Source organism: Filicampus tigris, chromosome 2 (assembly GCF_054856515.1).
Source record: "Filicampus tigris isolate MCC_2025a chromosome 2, RoL_Ftig_1.0, whole genome shotgun sequence".
Lineage (NCBI taxonomy): Eukaryota > Metazoa > Chordata > Actinopteri > Syngnathiformes > Syngnathidae > Filicampus > Filicampus tigris.
The window spans coordinates 39,633,397-39,646,511 of NC_141218.1; the positions used below are offsets into that span (position 1 = coordinate 39,633,397).

The 13,115-nt window shown below is 41.9% G+C and overlaps 1 protein-coding gene across 2 annotated transcripts in view; it reads left to right on the plus strand.

The window, feature by feature from the left end:
- spdl1 (spindle apparatus coiled-coil protein 1) overlaps positions 1–13,115 on the plus strand; it is a 67,274-nt gene that overhangs the window by 1,026 nt on the left and 53,133 nt on the right. For both annotated transcript variants that reach the window (XM_086024188.1, XM_086024189.1), the window contains exon 2: positions 9,618–9,788. In XM_086024188.1, coding sequence (XP_085880314.1) covers positions 9,618–9,788 — 171 coding nt within the window. The remainder of the gene's footprint in view (positions 1–9,617; positions 9,789–13,115) is intronic.

Genomic DNA, 13,115 nt, shown 5'->3' on the forward strand with positions numbered 1-13,115 from the left:
CGAATATTGACTGCTTGTAAACTTAGTCACTATGGTGCTGGGGACAAAATGGAGGAGGAGGCATGGGCATCGTGAAGTCGAAACGTTGTAGGTCGCATACATAGTAATTCAAGGACTGCCTGTATATATTTATTTTTTATCCTGCTTAAGCATTTGTTCTGTTTGGGGTTCGTTTGCTATGGCGCATTTCCGGAGTGAAGAAGAACGAGAGAGAGAAGGTGAATTAGAACACGTGCAGTGCTGCGCAGAGTTTGACTTTTATACTCGTGCACAACCCACATGCGTTGTTTTGAAAATGTGTTACAGTTTCATTCCTGTCAAAAAGGCAGCGACAACAATGGATCTCTTGCCTGCGACAACAAAGGGACCTAGATGACTAGACGATGCATTTTATTGTATTGTGAAAACCCGGAATCGACTGGCCCATTATTCCGGTTATCTCGGAACCGTTCAAATTTTAGAATGTTGGTGCTAAATTTCGATGGGGACAGTTGCTGGCTGCTAATGTTTACGTCCGGTGCTGCAATTTATCGTCTTCGAACCCTTTTTTTTTTTTTTTTTCTTTTTCTTTCTTTTTCTCATTATTATGATTTCCACTTACACACTTTTCTTTTTTTTTTTTTTTTGTTTGTTTTTTTGTCCAAAGGACTAAGGGACTATTTTTCTAACTGAGGCCAGTGTTATCGTTCTGTTTATTGTTGTCAAGTTTGATTATTTCTTTTTGTTGTTTTATGTGGACTGACCATGTTATGGGGTAGTTGCTGGCTGATAATGTTTAAGTCCGTGCTGCAATTTATCGTCTTCCAACCTTTTTGTTTCCTTTATCTTTTTCTCATTGTTATTATTTCAATGCTTTTGGTATGGCCACCCGGACCTTTCGTTTTTTTTTTTTTTTTTGGGTGCAAAGGACTAAGGGACTACTTTTCTACTGAGGCCAGTGTTATTGTCCTGTTTATTGTTGTCAATTTTGATTATTTCTTTTTGTTGTTTTATGTGGACTGACCATGTTATGGGGCTCACTGGAGTTGTAGGGGGGGCTTTTTTTTCTTCCTGGCTTTAACTCTCAAAATAGGGTTTAAATTTCTGACCATCAGTGGGAGTAATTAAGGACATGGTTATGTATAAAAACTGGAAGCTACTTATGGATAGATGTGTGTTTGAATGCAAGTATGTGTGTGTGTGTGGGGGGGGGGTGTGCGGGCGTGTGTGTGTGTGTGTGTGTGTTTTTTTTTTTTTTTTTTTTTTTTTTCACTCCTCCCCATTCCCATCCTGCCCCCAGGGCATCTTTTCACTGTGTATCTTCCCATGAAGGGTGAGTGATGTCTCATACTCCACCATGGCGTGGTCGGGGTTGCAGATTGGTGTCATGGAATTTTAGGGGAATTAACATGGCAACCAAAAGGGAGAGAGTGCTTTCACATTTGAAACAATTTAATGGTGACATCTATCTCATTCAGGAAACTCATCTCAAAAGCTCTGAGGTTGACCGCCTCAAAAGACCCTGGATGAGCCACGTATTTCACTCAAAGTTCTCTGCAAGGGCTAGAGGCGCCGCAATTGTTATTGGTAAAAACACAGCATTTGAGCCTATACATTCGATCGCTGACCCAAATGGCCGTTTTGTTGCTGTTTCGGGGAAGATGTTTAATGTGCTGGTACTCTTGGTTAGTGTTTACGCCCCTGTGTGGGATGACGATCAATTTATTACTCGTCTCTTCTCCTCCTTCCCGAATTTAGATCAACATTATCCAATTATAGGCGGGGACTTTAACCTTATTCAGGATCCTGTCTTGGACAGGTCCTCTTCTAAGGCTTTTCATCCTATCTAACTCTGCCATTACATTAAAGTTATTCACGGACCAACTTGGGTTGAGCGACCCTTGGAGATTCCTTAATCCATCCAAGAAGGTATTTTCTTTCTTCTCTCATGTTCATCGTACCTTTTCCAGGAAAGACTTTTTCTTTTTGGACAATAAGTTATTGAACTGGGTTTATGCAAGCGAATATCACAGTATTGTCATTTCTGACCATGCCCCTGCCTCGCTGGATATGAGTTTTCCGACATACACAGTCCCGAATACTAAATGGAAGCTTTCTCATTTTTTGTTAAATGATTCAGATTTCCACCTTTTTTCAAATATATGACACCTGACATCTGAAGAAGTACTTTATGGGAGGCATGTAAGGCATATTTGAGGGGGGCATATTTGAGGGGGCAAGCTATTTCATTTGCCTCTCAGAGGAAGAAGGTCAAGATGGGCAGACTGTCTTGGCGCTCTGATCAGATTTTTCAAATTGATGTGCAATGTGCTACTGCCCCCTCGGATGCCCTTTACGACAAACACCTCAAGCTTCAGACCAAACATAATCTTTTGACAACAACTAAAGTGGAAGCTAAACTGTTGAGGTCTAGAAGTTGCTACTTTGAGATGGGGGATAAGGCCGGTAGTCTTCTTGGCCGTCAAGCTAGAGCCACAGCCCTCTCAAGGCTGATTCCAAGGATAAGGTCTACAACTGGAGCAGTGATTTCTGACCCTAAATCGATCAATGAAACCTTCGTGGACTTCTACTCAAACCTGTATAAATTGGAGTGCTCGCTGGGAGATTGGGAGGGTTGCAACCCTTTAGAAAATCTTGTTTACCCAACAGTTGACACTGAGGTGGCCAAACAGATGGGTACTCCGATTATGTTGTCGGAGGTATGTGAAGCGATTGGACAGCTACAAACTGGTAAATCACCTGTCCCAGACGGCTATGGAGTGGAGTTTTATAAATCCTATGTGAATGTTTATAACGAGGCATTCTCCATTGGAAAGCTTCCTCCGACCCTCCCTGAGGCTGACATCTGCCTTCTACTTAAAAAAGACAAGGAGCCTCTGGATTGTGGTATCTATAGGCCCATCAGTCTTTTGAACGTAGACCAAAAGATCCTGGCCAGTCTTGGCCATGACATTGCAGCAATCACTGTCTAAACTGATCTGGGTTTATGGCTGGCAGGAACTCATCATTCAACACTAGGCGTCTTTTCAACATTATTGGCTCCCCTGGAGATGAAGTGCCTGAGGTGATAAGCTCTTTGGATGCGGAGAAGCGTTCGAAAGAGTTGAATGGAGATATTTATTTTATGTCCTGGGAAAAATTTGGTTTTGGTCCTGACTTCATTGCGTGGATTGATTTGCTTTATAATTGTCCGACGGCACACATCATTACAAAAAGCATGACATCTGCTTCCTTTGCCCTGCATCGTGGTACCAGGCAGGGTTGCCCCCTCTCTCCCCTTCTTTTTGCTTTGCCCGTGGAACCGTTGGCCATTTGGCTTCAAGCTGAGGAAAGGGTTGAGGGCATTGCAAGATATGGTATTACTCATAAGCTGTCCCTCTATGCCAGGGGTGTCAAACTCCGGTCCTCGAGGGCCGCTGTCCTGCCTGTTTTCCACCTCTCCCTGCTGCAACACACCTGTTTCAAATGATCAGCTCATCAGCAAGATCTGCAGGAGCCTGATCCTGATCCCGATCGTTTGAATCAGGTGTGTTGGATGAGGAAACCTCTAAGACATGCAGGAGGGCGGCCCCCGAGGACTGGAGTTTGACACCCCTGCTCTATGCGGACGATTTGCTGCTCTATTTGTCCAACCCTTCATCGTCTGTCAGCAGTAATAGAAATCTTGTTTCAATTTGGCAAGTATTCCGGTTCCCAATTAAATTTTGGTAAAAGTGAACTCCCGATCAATCAATTATTTAGGATGTCATTAACACACTCCTTCCCCTTTAAAACGACACCAAGGGGGTTTCGGCACATAGGTGTATTTGTTACTCCTTTCTTTGATAATCTTTTCGATATGAATTTTCGCCCGTTATTGAATAAGTGTAAACAGAACTTGGCTCGCTGGTCCGCTCTTCCACTGTCACTGTCCGGCAGGGTTAACTTGGTGGGATTGGTAATGCTGCCCAAGTTTCTCTACTTGTTCCAACATATTCCAGTTTTCATTAAGAAATATTTTTTTTGCCAACTGGATCGCTTGATCTCTTTATTCTTATGGTTGACCAAGCCTCCCGCATCAGAAGGCCATTCTACAGTTACCTAAGCATAATGGAAAATGGCATTGCCTAGTTTTATCAGGTATTATTGGGCGTGTAATATTGGAAGTTAATCATTGGTTGGATGGAAACCCGGAAACGTGCCCCTCATGGGCTCAAATTGAGTTAAGGTCCTCAAAGCTTTCGCTTCATTCTCTTCTTACCACAGTACTGCCCCTTAAGGTGTACAATGTGTCCCAGAACTCTGTTGTCCTTAGTGCTATAAAAATCTGTGTTCAGTTTCGTAAAGCCTATGGATTAATCGAACCATCGGTTCGTGCCCCTGTTGTCAAGAATCACCTTTTTATGCCATTCAATTCTGACCCTTCTTTTGCAGGTTGGTGTGACAGGGGCTTAACAAAGTTTAGGGACCGATACATGGATGATAACTTTGCCGACTTCAAGGAACTTGTAGGCCGCTTTGAGATGCCTAAAACGCACTTTTTTCGCTTTTTGCAAATTAGACATTCTATTCAGGCTACCTATTCTAACTTCCCTAACTGTCCACCGAATCTTTGATTGACTTGGTGCTCAGTCTAGACCCTGTTCTATAACAGCCGTTTACAATTTTTTTGGGATCCCACGACCCTCAATTGCTCCTTTTTGTGAAACGGAACTGGGATGAAGAGACTGGAATAACGATACTTGATGACCAGTGGGAGCACATCTGTAAATTTGTTCATTCCTCCTCTATTTGCGCTAGGCAGTCTGCTTCAGTGCAAAGTTCTTTTTAGGATACACTATACTAATGCAAGGCTAGCCAAAATCTACCCCAATGTTGATGACAGTTGCAGTAGATGTAAACAATTACCAGCTAATCAGAGCCACATGTTTTCACGACAGCACTGCAGCACTGTCACTTAGAGTATTTTTCCTCTGTACTATGTACAGGCTAAAATGAGTGTTTCTTCATACTTTATATGTAGATGTATGTTGGTGTGTATATATACATGTGTATATACACATGTATACTCCTTATATTTACATAGGGTTGATTCTAAATGTTTGCCGTTAATGTCATACATTAATGGCTACATTATGCCGCCGTCTCTGTGTGACCGATATCTTTGCTGCTGTAACACTGAGAATGTCCCCACTGTGGAATCAATAAAGGCCTTCTTATCTTATGTTCTAATCTAGTTAATTTTTGGCATCAGATTTTTTACACATTGTCAGTGGTGCTCAATGTCAAACTTGATTTTGATCCATGCACCGCCCTCTCTGGTTGCCCTCCCCTATCGACACCAGATCTGATGCAGCTAAGCGTCGTGTACTGGCCTTCACGACTCTTTTGGCGAGACATTTAATTCTATTTAAATGGAAGCATGTTCTCCCCCCGACACATATCAATTGGCTTGTGAACAGAGAAGTTCATGTGATTAGTCCAAAAATAACTCCTTTTTTTTTGTTTGTTAAGAATCGGAATCAAGAATCGTTAGGAACCGGAATCAAATCAAAGAACCGTAACCGGAATCGTCCAAATTAAAACGATGCCCAACCCTAGTGGCAACAAATAAATTGCTGGGTCGAGCCGGGGGAAACTGTACGTCATCGCTACATGTGACATAAGGGACCGATCACGAGAGAGAATGTGTGTGGTGTCGTATACACAGCAACAATTTCTGATGTGTACGCGGCATGTGTTATAGACCTGTCGCCAACATGTCTCACAGTACAATGCGTCGGTCACGTGATGCAATGCAGCAGTTGTCGCCCGCGCTGACACTGGTGCATAAGAAGCCTAGAGAAGCCATTCACCGAATAGGCTGAGATGAAATTTGGCCACCTCGCGACCATATCACACGTATGAGGGCCGATTAGTGGGCCGCACTAAAATCCACCTCTGCCCTTGTTTAATCCGCCCCTTTTTTTTTTTTTTCAAACATGTCACCCCCTGTCCTCCGCCCCAAAAATGGATGTCCGTCCGGGACGAACTGCCCACCTCTGCTAAAATGTATGTCATAGTAAGCCATTGTAATATTATGCACAGTTTGAACATCTTTCCTTATAACAGAATATCCTTATGTGGGAAACGACTACGATACATGTCCTGTATGAACGTGCAAGTATGTTAACAAAATACATGTGTAACAACACAAGCAATATAATGACCAAAAAATTGTTTCCCCCAAATTTTTATTGAACTAAACTATAAAGTACCGGTATATGAACAAAATACAGTACAGTATAACAAAGATGGTCCAAATACTGTTGAAAAAATACTGTAAATACTTTAACACCAATGCGGTGCAGTACTTAACTACAGTATTGAGTTTTAGCGTTGATTTTTCTCAGACTTGGGAAGAATGAGTCTGTCTATTTTGAGTTGTTGTGTTGGCTTCATTCTTTGCTGTGTGAAAATGTTTGTCTGCGTATCATACAGTTTTGTTGCTAATTGCAAGAAAGTGTCCCGTTGATCATCACTGATGTCTGGGGATTCATGTGCATACAAAAGCATTTTTCATGCCATCTCCATAGCTCTCTTGATGGACGGTGGCTTTACAACAGGACTATTCTCATAGATTTGAGTTTTTCCGACTCCTGGATGTTTCTTACTTAGTGTCCAGCTTCGCATAATCGAATGCATTTCACTCTCTCTTTCACTGTCATTACCGTTCTTCTTCGTTTGGATGCCATGAACTACAGACGAAAATGTAAATGAATACATTTTAAATCTTTCTTAATTTCAGTAAAACTCATGCCAAAGAATTAACTTAACATGTCGCCGTTTTGGATCCGATGATGGCGGAGCGGTCAGAGTTTTTCCATAGTACGAGCGGGAGCTGCTTGAGTTTACGCGACTGCGGGCTTCCCTATGGGTTCCGGATACAGTACCGGAACTTCAGTTGGAAGTAATCGATCGTTAATGTAATATAGTGGAAGAAAATTGAATGCATACGTTTTTTTATCTGAGTGAGAGAATTTCCGTTTGATCCGATGATGGCGGAGAGGTCAAAGTTTTTCTGTAGTATAGAGCATGGACTGCTTTGAGTTCGCGCTCACTGCGGGCTTTGCTATTGGTTCCGGGTTCCGGATCGTTAATGTAATACAGGAGTAGAACGTTTAATGCATACGTTTTTTTTCCGGGTGAGGGAATTTCTGTTTGACAGAGGTCCGTAGGTGGGAACACTTACTATATAGGAAATGAAATAAATATTTGATGATTCAATTAAAATCACACGGACTGTACAGGTTAACTAGAAATTGTAGCTAAAAAAGTTTTAAACTAGCAGTTCTTAAAGATGATTAAATGTCATTATATTGGACTTGAAGGGATCATCCAGCTGGGATGGTCCATTTTTCAACAAGCTCAATTTATGTGCTTTTTTTTTGTATCAGGAAAATATTAGCTTGCATTTTCAATATCAATTTGTTTTGAAGAAATCAGTACAAAACTATCAACTTTAAGAATACCTTTTGGTAATGAGCAATGTGGCCACGCCCCCCTTCCCTCCCTGTATGTCTTGGTGACCGATCACAATGTGTCCATTAAAAGTCATTGTAAATACGTAGTTAATAATGTCAAAATAATAGGCACCAACCGGCCCCAAAATATTCGTTTACGTTTCTACTTAGTCGCACTTCAAACTCTGAAAACATCACAAAATAATGAGCCTTACCGTGGGAGAATGAGGAAATGAGCAACTTTTGTGCAGTTTCTGCCATGTCTTGTCTGCTTTCTAGAACTGGGTATCGACAAACCTTCCAAAAGTTCCCGTCTGCAAATTTAGCCGACCCACGTGGTCGCAGTCCGAGCCTCGACGGGGACAGCCAATCGGAGCCGTGAACTTAATGTACACGTCACATGCAGGCGCCGGAGAAGCAGACACGCCACTAAATAAAGACAAAATATCAAACAAAAACAACAAGACGACTGAAAGGTATAAAACACTGTTTAATTTCGGGATTGTGGTGAAGCTCGCTATCCGACATTGACGCTCTTAAAGCGCCACCTAAAACCACATACGTCGAAGCAGTAAAGGTTAATAAACTCGGGCCTGTGTGCAAGCCACATGAGTGGTCTCAAATTCTTTTGGAATTATGTTTCTGTCTGCTACAGGGGCTAAGATATAAATTATTTTGGAGGTGTTGAATTTCTGGGAAAACTTCAAGTTTTCAAGGGTAATTCCAAAGACGACCGTAGGTTTTAGGGAGCTGTTGAACCAGGCGCTTTAATGGTTTAATTATGTGTTTGTGGAATATGAGTTAAGCAGCAAAATCGACCCGTTTTTGGGTGATATCTACCATTGCGAAGCGGGGGGGAAATGGCAGCCCTCAGGTATGAAAGGCAGTTCATTGACCATAAATTACGTTATCTATAGCAGTCATTAGACGTTGTTGTTCACAAACACAGCCAGGCAAAAAAAAAATATTGAATAAACAAAAAGCTAAAAATGACTTAAGCCATGTCGACACCTCTTCACTGATGGTGTAGTGGTACACACACCTGAGTTGTGTGTGGGCAGCGTGGGATCGGTTCCCACTCAGTGACAGTGTCTTTGTGGGCCCTGCTACTGGTTGATGACCAGTTCAGTGTGTAGTCGCCCATTGTCTGCTGGGATAGGCTCCAGCACCTCCCCGCGACCCTGTACAGGATAAGTGGTGTGGAAGATGACACGACATGACAACAATAGAAAACTACAACATTTTGTCAGCGGTAGCCATGATTGAGTAGCCTAAAGACCATATCTCAGTTGGCACATTCAACAGTTGCCAAAAGCACTCAGGTACAGTATGTTGCAGATCTTATTCTCTTTTTTATTTTCATCAAGAGCTCAAAGTGTGTCATTTTGTTTAAAAATGAAAGAAACAATTTATCTTATCTGATTCATTAGGTGTTTTCAACCACTGGTCAGTTACACACTCTTCTAGTTCATCAATATCAACAAAAAGAAAAAAAAACATGTTCATTTCATCTCAGGCCCTGTCTACACGTAGCCGGAGTTTTTGAAAACGTCGGATATAAGCCTGCGGTTAGCCCTATCATCCACACGTCCCCAGAGTTTTTTCAGTGAAAACGCAAAAACTTTGCGGATATATCCAAATGTTTCCTGATCCGCGTTTTCGTCTGGACGGGTATAGCCAGAGATTTATGTCGTCACCGTGCGACAACAATGCTTTGACGTCACTTGCGCAACTTGCTTTCATTTGAGTCAACATGGACTCCCACGGTGCTGCGTTGGTTATAGCCATTCTCTAGTAGCCTAAAGACCACATCTGAAATTGTCATCTACCTGTCTTTTGACTTTGTTTCTCACAACCACATAGCAAAACTTGGCAAAAAAATAACAAAAACAACGTGAAGAAATTAAAAGCTAAAACCGACCCAAAAAAATGACAAAAGCAAAAATGAAAAGCCCAAAATAACTTGCCATGTCCACAAGTGTAGTTGTAATTTTTTTTATTTTGTATTTTTTTTATCTGGCGCAATAATAGTAAACTACAATATTTGATTGAGCTTTTTTAGTCAAACTGGGTCTCCATCCGCAGCCTGGGGCGGATGACCTTTTCTGAGAACAACCCAAATATTTGTCTCATCAGATGTCTGACACAGCAACAGAGGATGAGATACACTTTCTCCGGGGCCAACTGAAGCAAAAGGAGGAGCAAGTCCAGCAGGCTGCCCATGCTGGCTTGGGTTTGCTTAATCAGCTAACAGAATCGCAAACTTGGCTTGAGGAACAGAGAATAGAAATGGCAAGTGCGCTGGAGGTATGACATTCTAAATGCATCTGGTTTTTTTTTTTTTTTTTGACAGCTTATGTTTTTCACTGTCTCATGTCAGCTGGAGCCTATCAGTGTTGACTAGGTGGTGGAGAGATTGATTGATTGATTGATTGATTGATTGATTGAACATGTAAACACAACATGAAAGACAAGTTGTCATTACAGTACATATACACTTTTTGTGAAACAAATACAAACAATAACAGTTACAATTATTGCTAACTGTATTACAACTCTTTTTATAAAGAAATACAGTAACTTTAAAGTCTTAATGAAATTATTTACACTTTTTAGGCATTAAAATCTTTGAATGTTCAACAGCATATTGTAACGAATTGGGTTATCTGTGTTGTGGTCAGATTTGTGTTTTGCTGAGTTTTGATGTTTCCGAGGTTCATGAATGCATCGTACAGCAAGTGAGAGGAGCAGCGGAGAACGAAGGAGAGAGAGAGAGCTGTTGTACTTTGTTTTTGGCTAAAAAGACTGCTTGCTTCCTCCTCTATGAAACATTCAAAGTCGGATGATGTCGTTTTAAGTATTATATGTTAGACGTGCTACTACAGCATAGCCGTATATGTATGTGTATATATATCTATGTGTATATATATATATATATGTATACATTACATTGTCATGGACTGGACACGAGTTAATCGCACAATACTGTATACCAGACTTATAGCCAAAGTCCGGCCCTGGGGCCAAATGCGGCCCGCGGTCAAATTTTAACCGGCCCGCACCCTCTGTCATAGAATTGATAACGTCTGGCCCGTAAATAAACTTTAAATGCAATTTTGCATTTACACACAAGAATGCAGCAGCATTTCCACAACCCTGTGTGACCCTTTCTGGACAATTTCTAAAGTGACGAAAATGAATAAAAAAGCAAAAGTTGACAGCGAGGGCCGACAATTGAAGGGAACATGCTACTCCTTCCACATTTTTCGACCCATTCTCACCATTCCAACTCAGCATTTCCAAAACTTCACGACAGGGGTGCTTCCATTTTTCTCATTCCAAGAATTCACGGTTTTCCCAAAATGTCGAAATTTTCACCCAAAAATTTGATTCAATCAGGCTTGCACTGCAGAAATGGGTGAAACAGTACAACGGATCTTCAACCTCAGCCTGCAGATTAGGAGAGTGCCAACACTCTGGAAGACATCCCGCATCGTTCCTGTCCCGAAGAAGAACCGGCCCAGCGAGCTGGAAGACATCCCGCATCGTTCCTGTCCCGAAGAAGAACCGGCCCAGCGAGCTGAATGACTTCCGACCAGTGGCACTCACTTCACATCTGATGAAGATGTTGGTGCGGCTCTTCCTCAGCTTCCTAAGACCTCAGGTACAGCATGCCCTGGATCGCATGCAGTTTGCGTACCAGCCAGGTGTTGCCGTGGAGGATGCTATCCTCTACTAGCTCCATCGAGTCCACTTCCACCTGGATAAGGGAAGTGGCACAGTGAGGATTCTCTTTTTGGACTTCTCTAGTGCCTTTAATACCATCCAGCCCCCTCTGGCAGAACTAGGCAGAATGGGCGTGGACCCCCATCTGGTAAACTGGATCTCCGATTACCTCACTGACAGACCACAGTACGTCGGGCTGAAGGACATCACCTCTGATACGGTGGTCAGCAGCAAAGGATATTTGGGTGTATCCAGGACGACAGAGAGGAGGAGTATTGGAGACTGGTCAGAGACTTTACGACATGGTGCCACACCAACCACCTTCAGCTTAACACCTCTAAAACGAAGGAGCTCGTCATTGACTTTAGGAGGTCCAGACCAGCCCTCTTAGAGGGAACTGAGGTGGACGTGGTGGACAGTTACAAATACCTTGGGCTGTGGCTGGACAACAAACTGGACTGGACAACACACACCAGTCGCCGGTACAAGAAGACGCAAAGCAGGATGTACTTCCTGAGGAGACTGCGCTCCTTCAACATCTGCTGCAAACTTCTGCAGATGTTTTACCAGTCTGTGGTTGCCAGCGTCCTTTTCTTCAAACTGGTGTGCTGGGGGGGCAGCACATCCAAGAAGGACATTTCCAGACTGGACAAATTTATCAAGCGGGCTCTGTGGTTGGTATGAAACTGGACCCTCTGATGACTGTGGCAGAGAAGAGGATTCTGGATAAACTGCTGGATATTATGGACAATTCCAGCCACCCTCTTCACACTGTCATTCATAACCAGAGGAGCCTATTTAGTAAAAGACTGCTGCTCCCCAAGTGTAGGACCAACAGATTAAAGATTTCTTTTATCCACTGTGCTAGTGTACCAAACAACTCCTCACTGGGGGGGAGGAGAGCATAGATTGGACTACACTATACGTAAAGGGCACTTAACTTATTCAATGTGTAAAAAATATATGTATTGATTTTTTTTTTTTTTTTTTAATCTTTTATTTCCCTTTAAATTTTTAAAGTGTTTCTTTACTTATTTTCAGATCTTCCTGTCTACATGACTATTTTTTCTCCCTATTTGTTTTGCCTATTTGTTCTTATTGCTGCTGGAAATTTCCCAAAGGGAGTCATCAATAAAGTCAAGTCTAAGTCTATGTAATGTGAAATACCACATACAAAAGCAGGTTTTGTGCGCTCAAAAATATGTTTCGCGTGTACAAAACCGTCCACGCGCACGCACAAAATGTTTTTTACGCTTGCATCTTCTCTCCGCTACACGTACAATACGTTGATTCACGTTTGCAATATATGCGTAATAATTGTTCCACCATTTTCAATCAGGGGTTGGACAGTAGGGCTAATTCTGATTGGCTCTTTACTACTATCCAATCGCATTTTACAGCAGGAAGTGCGATGTCCGGGAAGCCTCATATACAGTATAAACAGTTGATAGAAAGGTCGGTATTCTTCTGGATTCTAACACACATTGCTGTTCTTATTGTTCTAGTAATCATTAAAAAAATGTTTTCCATACATACTTGTTTGGTTTAACGTTATTGTCCTTTGAGACACCAGCAGTTGATTTTTTTTCCTTTTTTTTCCCGGTTTCTCCTCTCTTGGTTACGATTGGACCTTAACTGTAGGGCTGGGAAAAAATATTGTATCGTGATGTATCCTGATACTTTTTATGCTGATAGCAAGTATTGATAGGTTGATGAGGTAGCGATTCTTTCTATACCTTATGTTATGTTTTGCACGTTCTATAACATACTTTTAGAACATTTAAAGTTGAGCTTTGTGAATGGAGTTTTATTATTGCACTCATGTGTATCTGGAACAGTTACTGAAACAGTTTAAGCACTTTACAATCGCGATACTTGAATAAATGTCAAATGGCACTTACAGTAAAA